The sequence below is a fragment of the Ammodytes marinus genome (genome assembly GCF_949987685.1).
Source record: "Ammodytes marinus genome assembly, chromosome: 16".
In the NCBI taxonomy this organism is placed as follows: domain Eukaryota; kingdom Metazoa; phylum Chordata; class Actinopteri; order Uranoscopiformes; family Ammodytidae; genus Ammodytes; species Ammodytes marinus.
Window position 1 is genome coordinate 7,091,072 of NC_137220.1, and position 15,566 is coordinate 7,106,637.

General features: G+C 40.5%; 1 protein-coding gene across 1 annotated transcript in view; it reads right to left on the reverse strand.

Moving 5' to 3' along the window:
• LOC307262993 (junction plakoglobin-like) overlaps nt 1–12,972 on the reverse strand; it is a gene marked incomplete at both ends in the record, with an annotated part of 47,930 nt that extends 34,958 nt beyond the window's left edge. The window contains 2 exons of the mRNA XM_080044012.1: nt 10,588–10,674; nt 12,907–12,972. Of these exons, the coding sequence (XP_079900138.1) occupies nt 10,588–10,674; nt 12,907–12,972 (153 nt within the window). The remainder of the gene's footprint in view (nt 1–10,587; nt 10,675–12,906) is intronic.
• Nucleotides 12,973–15,566: the final 2,594 nt, after the last annotated feature.

Below are 15,566 nucleotides of genomic sequence, written 5' to 3' on the forward strand. Positions count from 1 at the left end.
AAGGCCTCTACTCCATAGACACTCTTACTGTATGTATTGTTCTTATAAATGAGTGAACCACCACATAAAGATAAGTATGAGCCTTTGATTGATATATAAAGAAATATTGTTCAAGTGAACGGTGAAATCTCCTTCTGGGGAATTGTAACACCAAGCTTGGCATGCAGTGACATATTATGATGATTACATGTTAATGTTATTATCGCCTGTTATTCCCTGTTAGCACACTGTGGGAGGCGGAAGTATCGCCATTGTAGACTAAAAGTATTCTCAAGAGCTCATTTTCATGCATGATAATGTAGCCTCAAAGTAAGTGTGTCGACAGCGTTATTTATATTTTTGAACTCGAGATCACTGTATAAAACAATATATTTACAGCGTTTTTTTTTCTCAAAATCAGCCAGTTTAGTGTCACTGTGTAAATCATCTTAGAGAATAAATAATAATCCCAAAAAATACTGCTGAAGACCTTGACCACTGTGTGCCCAGTCCCTAAAAAACGCAGAAGTGATTCCAGAAAAGACATAGAAATGGTGAAATAGCCAGGAATAGGGGACTAGACAGAGAGAGAGAGACAGTGTGGGAACGATAGAGTAGATAATAAGTGGCTTCTATTTTAACCTATGACAATGTACCACAATTACTTTCCTGACATTCGTTCGCTCACACACACAGACACACAGACACACACACAGACACACACACACACACACACACACACACACACACACACACACACACACACACACACACACACACACACAAAAGAGGAGGCTTAAGAGGGAACTGAAACCCTTTTCATCTTGACTATGGATAATCCTCCGCTATTAGCACCGCTTCGAAAGATAACATTTTTTTTTAAAGACAGAGGGAGAGGGGATGAATGATCCATCCAGAAATACACTTCATTTTCCCTGCAACTTTTGTCCCAGTTTTCATGCGACTTTGCTGTCACAGAGTTGTCACACACTCATATATATTTGTACAAAGGCCCGTCAACGAAAACGAGTCAGAAGGCAGCCGCACCCACGCTGTGTCTGGGACAACAAAAGAAATCAAATTAACCCGAGGATTATTCTGTTATTTTAATACAATATACAACAGCGTGACTTTGTGCCAGGCCTGCAGCTATATGCTTAGAAATAACACCTACCCAGGCACACACAAGCATACAGTACAATACAAGTAGTACGTCAGACGGAAATGTCAAATAAACAAAATGCATATAAGCCTCTCTCTCTCCAGCCGAGGATAGATAATGAACGCAAAGCAGTGTACAATGTTGAACCTTGTCATATGGAATGCTAGAAGTCTATCGAATGTATTTTTACATGTTGGATGTCTACTGCTAAAATGTTAGTGTGTATCTTTTAAATAAAGAATTTAAACCCTTAGGCTGCTATTATTATTTATTTATTTATTTTTCCTGTAGGCACATCATCAAATCCCATAAAGAGACCAATGTATTTATTACTCTGAATGTCAATACTTCCTTTTCATTGAATCCAAGTCATTCGTCCTCTCTTGATAATGGCACTACATGTCACTCCCTACAGTAGCATCTGGTAGTGTATGCTGTTCAATATCATCATAGCACTCCTGATCCAGCTGCATAAACCTTTTTAAACTGTATATGATTGGCAAAGAAGTCACGAGCCATCCTCAGAACTGTCCTATCTTGACGTCTATGTAATGCTGTATTACTGGAGTCCTGACTCAAGGCATTTTTCTACTGTCTCGGACTTGCTGTTATTTGCACTCAGACTTGACTGTTGGTTTCGCCAAATATTGTAGTTTGTCTCGAAAGGGAGTCTAGCAATATATGCTTTCTTTCAAAACAAAAGCATTTAATTCACAATCAATCTAGAACAGGCATTGGCATTGGTTGCCTTTTTGTGTGCCTGGCTGCGTCCTATGCCTCCACGCAGCATGCACACGCCCCCAGGCATCAATCTTTTTCATTTTGGCCATTTTCAGACACAGTGTCGGCGAGCAGCGGCATCGTACCATTCGGTTACACAGAGAGAATTTGTCCACATTGCATTGAAGAAAAGGACACACAAGGCCACCTTCAAACTGTGCTACAAAACTATTTCAGAAAATCTGTGGGACAATATTCAATTTGGTCAGACACCTGCAGAGGCACCAAATAGAGAGGTAAATTAAGCCCGGGGCGATAGCTAAACAGCAGGCTTGTTCCCATCGGTTTCAACCAGTCCTAGTCTCGGCAAAGGTGGACGACTTGACTACAGCACTGCATCCATGCACATTACTTCCCTTAACTGGTATTAAAAAAAACGGCACAGGGCAGACTTCTATTCATATTATTGCACAAATGCTGTACACAGTCAAGAATAAACCCCACATATAGTCATGTAAGGAAAGGTTATATGTATAGAAAAAGCAATTAGCTGTGGGAGCTGTGTGTAGGTGTAAGCATTAAGCATCAAACAGCAGGATCTCTGCAGGGCCAGCACATATTCGCTGCCTGCCTGACACCTCTGTGCTGTCTCTTCTTTGCTCTCTGTCTGTCTGTCTGTCTGTCTGTCTGTCTGTCTGTCTGTCTGTCTGTCTGTCTGTCTGTCTGTCTGTCTGTCTGTCTGTCTGTCTGCCTGTCTCTCTCTCTCTCACTCTCTCTCTCTCTCTCTCTCTCTCCCACTATCAATTATTTATATCTTCTTATCCCTCTATCTTACATGCTCTACCTCCATTTCCCACATAGGGGAGAACGGGGTAATCTGAGCCACTTTTTACATTTGCTCCCCTCTAAGCAAGCTAAAATGATTTATCACTCAAATTTACACATTTCCCATTAATTCAGGATGTTTCCTATAAATGGGCATTAGCAGAATTTGTTCAAGACAAAGGGCAGTGAAAATATGATTGTTTTAAAAAAAGTTGTCATGTGGCTCACTTTACCCCAGCTGTGGGGTAAACTGAGACATACCAGAAAAATCAAGGGGGTAAAGTGAACTAGCTGGGGTTAAACTGATCCACTTACTTTTTCCACTCTGAAACTACCATAACAACACATATTGTAACAGTTAGAATCCTGAAAGCTAGCCACACATTCTAGAACTAATGTCGGACTAGTAAAAGAATGATTGGGTTTGGTCAATTAAGCAAAGCAAATTTTCTAAACACTTGAAAGTAACTCTGAACAAAATCAAATACAACATATTATAATTCAAAAGGTTTTAATAAGATTCAAATGAAAGATATAACCAGTTAGATTAGAACACAGTCTGCGGGTCAGAACACAGGACCCTTAGAGCCAGCTTGTGTCTGGGGGTCAAAGCATAGGAAAATCAGAACCAGCGAGAACAGCCTGGGACTCAGAACACAGGAGAAGACCCAACTGGATTATGACATCAGCATGTCTTACTCTACAACTAGGCCTACTCCACATTCCAGCCCTGAAGGTTACAGGGAAAGATGAGAAGGTGCTCTTTCCGTGTGGTTGCCCTAGGTCGTCTTGCTGGTGTATTTCCTTGGCATGATGGCTTTTCTACAATGTGTATGACATTAAAATAAAACATATGTTATGTAATATTACATTAAAATATGTTTAAGACTACACTTAACTTGTGCCTCATGGTGGGGAAAAGTGAGACAGTGTAGTGAGACAGTGTCTCACTTTCCCCCACCACCACAATTTGAGAAAAAACTAACTCTCTCAGCATTTCAGGCTAATCTTTAGCTAATATCATCACATGGTTTTTATATATTGGCAGTTCATCAACACGTATGATAGAAGTTTTTCTACGTGAATACATTTGCTTTGGCACAACAGTTGATTAAGTTGACAGCAAGAACATTTACTTTTACATGCAAAATACCTGTTTTGGTGAAAAAAACATCTTACCACAGCACCATGCGGTCCTCCCTTTCAGGGCCAAGGGGAAATGAGAGGGGCTTGAAAACATATATCTCACATGACCACAAATGTTTTCCGTTGCCAAGATACAGGGGGTGGCTGACATTACCCGATGCCTCAGATTCCCCCGTTCTCCCCTACTATGTATGCTTTACCATTTATTGTTATCATTTTCTTCTCTCTTGTGGTCTGACATACTTTGTTCTGTATCTACAAATTATTATTAACAATGTAAGGTCCGCGCTGTCTGTAAACAAACGGCCACATATAATCATATAGTATCATAATGCAGTAATACAGACACACATACACACACTAATACAATACAGCGAGTTTATATTCATTATTTGTCTTTTAGGCTTAAATGATGCATGTGTGCAGCCCTGCTTCCCTGTTTTGCATTCATTGTGATGGCTGCAAAACAGAAATGGTCTACAGGCAGGAATAAGATCAAGAACTACATTGAACAAACTGAACCTTGAGCCAAGGACTATCTGTTTAGTCAAAGTGCCACATCCACCTGTGACTGTCAGATAACTTGTTACTAATGAAAACATGACCTTCATGTTCGCTCCAAGAGAAATTAAAGCAATGCAGCAAATTCATGGTTTTATGATTGACACCTCATTACTTATTGGTATCCGGCAAATTGAAAAATAAAAAAGTATTTTTGTATTGTTGGCTTGGGTTTTGGCCTTGCAAAGCGATTTTGAGTGCTTAGTAAAGTGCAATATGAATCTCATCTTAGGGCTGTAAAACGATTAACATTTTTTAAACAGATTAATCACAGGGTAGCTGCGGATAAATCGCGATTAATTGTACCATTCCAAAAATGCCCCGAAAAACTCTCATTTTCTCTGTATATTGTTGTAGGAACAGAAAGATAAATGACAGAAAGTGGGTGTAGGCATACATTTAACATTGGCTGTTTTATTCATGGAAAATCCAAATGGTCGTGTTAATACTGAAAATAAATTTAAATTAAAATAATACATCGGCCTACCACACCGCAATTCAATTTGGCTGTCTCTTTGCTATGCCTCTGAGCAAATATATAGAATGGCATTTATTTGATGTTCTAGGGCCTACACCAGAATCAATGGATAAATGTGTGTTTTCATCCAATATGTGGATTACATTAAATTCAATAATTTCTGGTCAGGTTTTGCATTCCAGAATACTACTTGATTGTGTGTGTGTGTGTGTGTGTGTGTGTGTGTGTGTGTGTGTGTGTGTGTGTGTGTGTGTGTGTGTGTGTGTGTGTGTGTGTGTGTGTGTGTGTGTGTGTGTGTGTGTGTGTGTGTGTGTGCGTGTGTGTGACTGTGTGTGACTGTGTGTGTGTGTGTGTGTGTGTGTGTGTGTGTGAGCGTGTGTGTGTGTGTGTGTGTGTGTGTGTGTGTGTGTGTGTGTGTGTGTGTGTGTGTGTGTGTGTGTGCGTGGGTGGGTGGGAAATCAGCCCACATTCTGGGAGACTGTTTATTTTTGCCAGAAATCTAAGCCGACGTTATGTTGATGTCACGTATTAATCACACACACCTCTGAAAACAGCAGCCGTTTGTGTCCTCCCTTGTTCTAAACAAAGCAGACAATGTGTTTCCTCATAGTGGCTGTTACTGAGCGCCATGGCTCCCTAAGATAACAGACTAACCACACATAAATACCTCATACAACCTCACTATAAAAATACTGAACTATCCCTTTAAAGTCAAACTGGTGGAGGAAATTGAAAGGAGGTTTTGCGTGTCAAACACTATTGAAGTCAGTGTCCTCAGTGCAGTCAATGATCCGCCTCAAGCCATTCAATTGACTTTCCCACGTGATGTACATCTTTACTGTATATTGCGTTGTTGTTGGGGAGCCTGATACTCAAGAATTCCATTGCTAAAAATGGTTGCTGTAATTGTAAATGTATGACAAAAATATCAACAAATCAAAAAAAAAGTAAATATTAGCAGTTTTTAGGTAACAACAGTAACATTTTGGTCCCTCCCTTCCCCCCCTCCCTCCAGAGTGCAGGTTTAATGCTTGGTTTGCTTTACTGAACACAATGACTCTAATCCTCTCTCCTCTTGCTAACGGCTAACAGCTCAACGGCTCTCGGCTCATCTCTCTCTCTCCCTTTCTTTCTCTCTCTTTCCTCCTTTTCATCTCTTTATCTCCTCCTCCCACTTAATCAGCTCAAGTCTTTTTTTCAGTTCTCTCCTCGATCTTCCTCTGTCCCTCTCTCAATTTTCTTTTCTCAGCGCTTTTTGAATAATGGGGACGTTTTTTCTAAAATATTTTATATTATTAGTTTTTCTTTCACTTTTGCACAGCAGGCATATTGATTTCGCTAGGTGTGGGGGGGGGGGGGGGGAAACAGTATCACGTTATAACTTGATATTGATTGATAACATTTTAACGTGATAAAGTATTTGGCAGGTTATTATGAGATAAAGAGTTTACACAGGAGATGGAAACTTGGCTCATGATAGTTTTGTCATTATGTGAAATTTGGAGAAGGGACGAATATCTGTGTTGAAATGTGTTTTACTTTCTTTTAGAATCAATGAGAATTCATAGAGAAACAAATTGCATTATGGGAAAAGAGAGAGACACACTGTGCAACTTGATAACATGTCATCCATTCCACAACAACCTTGGTTTTCTCGCACGGTTTAGTTTATTTTGACGATATTATGGTTTAGACACAACACAGTAACTCCAGCTGATGTTGCTAGCCGGTTGCTTCCCATAGAAATAAATAGATGTTATGGCCATCTGAGAAAGTCGGGGAAAGTCTTAATTTCTCAGGTTACAGTGCTACCCATTCACCCATATGCAATATATGATGTCAATTGTTTCGTAAATGTTACGTGTTGGCCCTTTAAGGCAATAGAGAAGGGAGAGGTGAGGGACAGAAAGAAGACTGCAGGAGAAAGAAGATAACAAGGGGGCGAGAGATAGAGAGATAGTGTGACAGTAAAAAGAGGAGACAGGCTTCCTAGTTCCCAACATGCAAACGCACATACACATACACATACACACACACACACACACACACACACACACACACACACACACACACACACACAGCAGCAGCCATGGAAGCTTAGTATTTTTCTGAGACCCATTTAGTCTAATCTGCTCTCACATAACAGAACATCACTCTCTCTCTCTCTCTCTCTCTCTCTCTCTCTCTCTCTCTCCCTTCCCAAACATCTCATCATGTGGCTCGCTCTATCACTTCCTTCATCTCTCCTTTTTATCTCTCTCTATAAGAAAGATCCTCATCCCCCATCTCGCTCTCTCTCACTCTGCCTGACTGGACCTCTCTCTCTCTCTCTCTCTCTCTCTCTCTCTCTCTCTGTGTGTCCTCTAGACTCAGTATTCAGCTCACTGCCATAGTTAAGTGGGAAATGTAATGGAAATGTTATTCATTTCACCTGCTGTTTCTTTTATTGTCAATTCAAACAGTCTGCACTATTATACTACTATTGAAAAAGCTTTATGAGAAAATTAGGCCAACGTCACATGTGTCTGTAGTAGGGAGGGTCTAAACTCTCAAGGGGAGACATGAGACCGTTCCAAACAGTGTGAGTATTTGAATTTCCCCATCCGTATGATTGATTCTCGTCGACTATAAACACTTTTACCAAGCAACTTATTTGTTTCAACTTTCAAAAATTTTGGACATGTTTTCACAAAAATACTTGTTGACATAGATGGAGGACTAGCATGCCTGGGTAAAGCTCTTCTCAAAACTAAAAGCATGGCTGACCGGGGCAATTGCCTCAAAAGCACTCAGCTCTTTTTCGCTCCAGCAGTTTGCCTCCTGGAAAAAAAATTCAAGAAAGAGTCCAACAACAAAACTGGTAATCGCAACTATAGGGCTTCTGAGTGCAACTAGATATTTGCGCCTGAAAATGATCTTTTCCAATTTTTTTAATTTTTCTTTGAAGGTGCTACGAGGAACTTTATTCTGATGATCATAAATGACATGTAACTGCAAACGAGACCATCAGTGCAAAGAATTCTATTTTTATATATCCTTCTTGATGCCTTTGTCATACGCTCACCCTGGAACAACAGCTGGCGTAGTAAAACAACTACTGCTTTTTTCCAAAGAGGGTGCAATTTCCTTTAACCAACATTTAAATCATTCATTTTTCATGACTATTTTGTCAACATAATGTGAGATTTATGTACACACACACACACACACACACACACACACACACACACACACACACACACACAGATATTCATGGGACGCTGCGCAATGTGTGTCAAATTCAGGTGTGAGACCACGCTGCATACTTTTAAGGGGTTAAATTAAACTGCATTATTTAAAAATAGTTTCCATCACTTCCTCCTCAACCTTGTTATAAAAAAACAGTGATTAAGTTTGCTTCTGTGTCATGAGAAAACCAGAAAAGTGACTGAAAATTGGTTATTTATTAGAACAAACTGAGTGTTAAGAGTTGTGAGTAAAAAATGACTAAGACTGGTAAGATACTGGTTGAAGCATGAAGCTGCTAATACACTTCACATTATCAAAGGCTTGTTGACACACCGATGCGCTGAAGAAGAGAACGCCATGTGTCACTGTTAATTACCAAATCATCAAGATAAACAGAACAGCCCTCTAAACCTGACGGCAGCTAATTCATCAGGCGCTGGAACATTGCTGAAGCGAATCTTTAAACCAAATGGCATTACCGTACATGCTATCACACAAGACAGCATAACAAAAACTGAAATTTCACTGTTTCCTAAGAAAGCATTTCCTGCCAGTATCCCCTTGAGCAAATTAAATGTAGTCTCAAAATGTGCGCTTATCTAGTGTCTGTCAGTATCTTAAAGCTACGGTGCATAACTTCTGTCACCCCTATAAGGAATTCTGAGTAATTACAATAACACTGTCAACACATCTAAATGAGGTAAGTCTTCGGTGATCGTGCATGGACTTTTTATCTTCTGCTTTACGTCCAGGTTTTTTCTTAGCAGGAGAATCATCAACTGAAACATTTCGCGGGCACTTCTTGAGCTCCTGCGCCAGTGTCCGGGGGAGGGTAACACTAGTTTGTAAACGCTGCCATACTGAGAAATACAGAGAGAGCTTAGTGGAGCTGATCGGCTCAATCAATCATCTTTGTGTCAACTCGTTTGGCGATGGCTTGAATGTAGCCAACATTTATTTTGTATTAAAAAAGTTACGCACTATAGCTTCTACTTCTGAAAGTAAACTTACAAAAACACTGATCTCATCCACGCGTCGTCGTAATTTTTGGAGCAACTTCATTGATGCAATGTTTTCGTGGATGTTGCTATCTCTCTGGCACAGGAAATGATGTCACCTTTTTTTTTAAACCCCACATGCAAAGCTTTGATTGGCTTATCGCCTTTCCAGACTGGAAGCCCCTTTAAATGAGATACAACTCATGTTTGCATCATGGATTATTTATCAAGACAACAATGCAATTTCATACTGCAAGTAATCCGGGGAATTATGTTGGATTTCTTATTTATTTTTCTCACAGGAAAAGCACACTGATTGAGTCACTGAAAAAAACACATTTATCAACATTTTGAGCTGTGTGTTGGCTCTGGCTACTGCTGAGCTGCAGCATTTACAGCTTTGTCAAGATTATTTCTTTACACTTGGCTTCACTTCTTAGCACCATTATAAACACACACACACACACACACACACACACACACACACACACACACAGCTCCATTCTGCCCCACTGGCCATCTTTATTCCTCCTTCGCTCCTCTTTCTCTTGTCCTTCTATTTCACCATGACCACTTTCAAAGACATTGATAAACTGCACACACGCACATGGACAGACACACATACAGTACAGACCAATACAAGCACTAAGTAAAGGCAAATATACCAACTGAATGAGAGGGGTGGACTGTGCTTGACCAGTGGGTTGGCACAGATGCAGCTAATGTAGAGTAGGCCACCCTGAGAGGACAGTATGTGCTCTCTCACACACACACACACACACACACACACATACACAAAATAAATAAAAACACAAATACATAGTGAGCAGTGTGTGCATCCAAGAGAAATTGTATACAAATTTGTTTGCCTGTCAGCAGTGTGGAAGGATGTTTCTGTTCGCAGTTCTCCATGCATGCGTGTTTTCCTAGGATGTGTGTGTGTCTGTGTGTGTGTGTCTGTGTGTGTGTGTGTGTGTGTGTGTCTGTGTGTGTGTGTGTGTGTGTGTGTGTGTGTGTGTGTGTGTGTGTGTCACGCTTGAGTGAAGAGAAGAAAGGGCTGAGCCCAGAGGCATAAATGATGAGAGCAAAGCTGTAAAAATTAATAGACATTGGGATGGAGGCAGGACTGATGAAGAAACACATGCATATGAGGAATAAAAGAACCTACAATAACTTTGTCGTTGTGTGTGTGAGTGTGTGTGTGTGTGTTGGGGGGGGGGGGTTGAAATTTGTGTGTGACAGAAAAACATTTAGGGCAGCACAGCAATAGACCAGTCGACAGGCTGCATGATAATGAGCTGTTATGTAGCAGGCTTTAGCTAACACACACACACAGAGACAGACTACTTCAGGCATACACACAGGTTGAGGCTCGCAGAGGGTGAGCAAACATCGTGAGTACAGGTTTCAGCCTAATTGTAATCACTCTCTCTCTCTCTCTCTCTCTCTCTCTCTCTCCTTCTCACCTGCTCACACACACACACACATACCGACACACACTCCTGCAGCACAGCCCTGCTGAGGTTCACCATGGCAACGAGCAGAGGTACCACTGCTGTTTTGGGAATGGTTTTTCTCTACGGGGAGATTACAGGAACATTTTGGGGACATTTTAGTCCGACAGCAGAGTAACAGCTTTTTGAGTCTTTCAAGAATGACAATGTAGCAACCATTGCTAGCATGTATACCAAAATTTCTCCTCATGGATTGCTCCTTTTATGCCTTGTGCATTTAATACCGACTGACGGTTTTCACTAGGTAAAGGTGGACCTCATAAAGCCCTAAAAGTCCACAATACGCTGCAGGGCCTTAAGGTGCAGTCATTCATGCGCACACTCATATACACACACACATTTAAAGTAGACTACATATGCACGCACGCACGCGCACACACACACACACACACACACACACACACACAGTCTGACACACTTAGAGAAAGCTCAGCACTGATGTGGCCTGTCAGCTCAACAGAGAACATGTGTGTGACTCATACTCGGACCAATCAGTGAAGCTCGTCTCCACGCCATGGAGAAGAGCTTCTTCACTGCTTTGACCACAGATGCACTACCAATAGAACAACATACAGCACGCTCAATAGAATATCCATCAATATTATGTCACAGTAAACACATAAACAAATGTGTCACCTTAGTAGTCCTTGTGAAATGCCCGTATCTGTACTGAACAGACAATCTGACAATCCTGCAGCAGTAAGGCCTGTGTGTGTGGAGCTGAAATAGCTGAAAAGACCTCTGCCATCATATATATATATACATATATAGTTACAACATACTTGTAATCCATAAGAATAACTGACATCATTCAGAATAATAGCTTAACTTATAAAACTGCTTTATTACACACACACACACACACACACACACACACACACACACACACACACACACACACACAGTGTTTCCTGTTATCAGGTCTGAGGCAGCTTGTAAATCAGTGTGTGTCCTCACAAGCTTGGCAGGGCTGCTCACAGTATCTGGCTCTGTGCTATTATGTTTTCATGCCAGGCTAAAAAATGGCATACACCTCTAAAATACATTCTAATGTTTCACTTTGTCAAAACAGTTTCATTTTTGACTCTTCGTTAACCCCAGCATAATCCTGAACTTTATGTTAATGCTAATGTAGACGTAAAATGTGGATGTCAGATACATTTTGGTTAATAAAAAACTATAATAATTATCTCAGAAATATAGTGAAATATTTATACATATTGTGTATATTAAAAGTAAATACACAAGTCAGCGATACTGGAAAATACTTGTTGTCTAAAGCCCTTTTTTTAATATCAAAATCTGACCTGTCTGTACTGTTTGTGCGCTGAAAAAAATAATCCAGTGTTAATACACAGCCTAGACTCTGTAAATGTGCATGTTGCTATCTACAGTGCCCCCCCCCCTTTTTTTTACAGACCATTTTACAGAGCCTATTATTTGTATTAATTATTGGTATTTATTTTCAGAGTGCACACAGAAGGCTACGTACAGTTAACGAATCTGCGTGACGACAAGCATTCTTCAGAATCGCTGACTACACCTTTAAATATCAAAAACAGACAATCCAATGGTTAATTGTTCCCTGTTTTTCACTAAACCAGAGTGTTTCACCAAGCTTTTAGTCGCAGGAGCAGCAGCTTTCTTTGATATTCGCAACAGAAACGGAAAGAGAGTCAGGTCACTTGTTAAACTACAACAGCAGGGATTTCTCCACTCCTGTCGATATGAGTGTCTGCCCTTTTTTGCAAACAAGATGGATGAGCGGCTGCTCCTCAACAGAGAAAATATGGACTTTTGCAGATATGCAGCCGTGTTGATCAACAGAAATCTGGCTGTAGGTTAGAAGCACACTGACAAATAATCTGTTTAAAATGTGTCATTGAAAAGGATTTTATTTTCATAATAAGGTTAAAAATGGGTCCCTTCAGATATGCTAAGGGACATGTCATTCAACACAATGCGGCTCACCCCGTCCTTCAGTTTGGAGTAAAGCTGGTTCAGGGCTGCTGAGCCTGAATATATACCTGTTAGGCCTGGCACCAGGGCTGGGGACAACTGATCGTAAGGAGATATTCACTGATTTTGACCAAATTTTACTAGTATTCTCCAGAATCGCTGACTCAATTATGAATGAATGATTATGAACTAAATTAGAGAAATTGCTTCTTATATTTCTAATTGATTAATTTTAATTTAATTTTTTGGCCTAAGAGTCCTTAGAGTTGTCCTTACTCTTTTTGTGGCATCCAACATGGACTCCATCATCTAAAAAAGGCCCAACAGAGGACTCACTTTCTGGGCCAGCTCAGGACGTTGAGCCCGCCTCAGGAGCTGCTGATTCACTTCTCCTCTACACATCCGTCACTGTCAGGTTTAGGCCCATCACCAAACAGGACAGGAGCAGACTGCAACGGACAGTCAACAATGCAGACCGGAAAACATCACTACAGACTCATCCCATCATGGATAGCCTGGAACCCTAAACCGTTTCTAAACACAGACACAGGCCACTCTGGTCGACAAACAACATATTTTATTTTATTTTACCATATCATGCGCTGCCATGGTTAATATAAATTATGCAGGTTATGTATACTGTATGAAGACATGTATGTAAACATGAATACTGAATATAATCCACACTATTCAGTCACTATTTTTAAAGAAAACTTTTATTAGACAGTTTGGAGAGACAGAGATTAAATCGGGCAGAGTGGGGAATGACATGCAGAGAACGACCACGGGCCGGATTCGAATCCTGTGGTCTGCTGCTTCTGAGGACTGAGCCTCTAACCTCGACACAACAAGCGCCCCACCATTGTTTTAATGTTTTACTTCCCCTTCCTCTTTAAACACACCGTTATGTTGGAATTGGCAAACGTATTGACCATTAGGAGGGCAGCAATGAACTCTTAAGCAGTGCATAGAGACTCCATCATGTCCTCCAATCTGACTCATCACCGGAGCACCTCAGGGCTGCGTGTTTAGCCCTCTCGTGTTCAAGCAAAACCGTGTGGTCAAAACACCATCAATATGTCTGCTGAGGACAAGAGTCATCGGCCTGATCACCCACGGCAATGCAATGACATGCTGAGACAGTGATACACACACAAGCCCCTATGGCAGGAAATGGACTAGGGAGGACAAATGTACTGGATCTGTCTGCAGCTCTCAAGTGGAGTGTGCAGGGGTCATCAAAAGGATACAGTTGGCTCAGTTGTGCGAAAGGACCTCCCTATTATTATATTCAGTTTGCCCTGTTACTCTACATTAGGGCTGGGTATTGTTAAAAAAATTATATTTTGTAGATACAAAGACCTTGATTTTTCATATCAATTATTCATAAACATTGAATCAAAATGGGTATAATTTAATGGTTTGATTCTTTAAAATGTCCTTCTAATTTAGATACTAGTTCCTGAATGATATCAGTTTTAACAAGACGACATTACACATTAAGGGTTTTTCCTGCTCATTGTAATTTTTACAAAATATCAATTATTAAAACTTTGAATGAGCTGAACTCATAACTGCCTTCAGATGACCAGAAATTCCCTATCTCCTGAGTCACTGCAGCTCCACACAGCCAATCACCAGCTCTCTTAGATCTTGGCACATCAAGCAATGCTGATTGCTTATTGGCTCACTGACGTTGAACAACAAGACATTTTAGATACTCGATGGTATCGAGGCATTTCAGTCGGTGCCAAAAAAGTACAGGACTTTGATACCCAGCCCTACTCTACAACACATACAGACTAGACTCTACACAGTATGAATACGTCCAACTGATGCTCTGTGAAGAAGTCAGGAGCTTGTGATGTCTGCACATAGAAGTGTGGCTCAGAAGTTTTCATGAATAAAGAGACAACACAAAGCAAGAGCATTGTTCCCGTTGAAACACAGACGCTACCCAGGTGAGCAAGTCTTCAAACAGAAGCGCCTGCCATATGTCTGACAGAGATAAATAATTTCCTTTATTTCTCGGCTTATTCTTGTGCTTATATTGTGAGTGTGTCACTCTTTCTCTCTCTCACACACAGACACACACACACACACACACACACACACACACACACACACACACACACACACTTGAACAACGTATTTGCATGCATGGCAGATAAAGAGACAATGCAAATCAAAAGCAAATTCAGATCGAGGAAGAGTGAAACATTATGAGTTTTAAACCAAACAAAAAGCCAGCCCCTCTTTCACACATACACACAGATCCCCGGTGAGTGTAGATTTAGGAGTGGCATCTCTACAACCATTGCATTGATTTTCATGTCAGACAGTAAAATATCCTGAAGCCGTATACTCACTGTGCCTGTCCTTAGTGAGGGATCGGCCAATCTGTCACAGCTGCTGCTGTCACGTCCAATTTACACATCTGATTAGAAATTCTACACCTTTCGAATAGAAAACAAAACTTGTATTTTGGATTTGAAATGATTGGTGATGATGTTTTGGACTCCCACTGTGTGTCTTCCCTCCACAGAGCTGGTTTCAGCTTACGTTGCATCACTATTACATCCAGTAGGAGCACAATTTGATTTGTCTAAGAAGCCATGGTGAATTTAAAGCTTGGCAAGTGGAGTGGTTATTGAAATTTCGGAAGTCTCAGTGTTAGCTCCTCTTTGATCAACCTCTCTTCCACTCAAGATGAAAATGAAACTGGCGATGTCACTTTTAACATTTCCAAATGAGATGAGAGATTTGATAGAACTATATCATCCAGTATATATAACTGGTGTCATGATTCTCCAAATCCTCGATACGATTTTTGATTTTAAAGCCATGATTAAATTAAATTCTCAATTATTATTATTTTTTATTTTTTTTGCACAGATAGCTATGTCATTTTATAATTGTCAAGGATCATTGGTGTTATGCCATGACAACTCATTTAATGTTTTAATTCTTTTTTCAAAATATGGTCTAGGTAAATA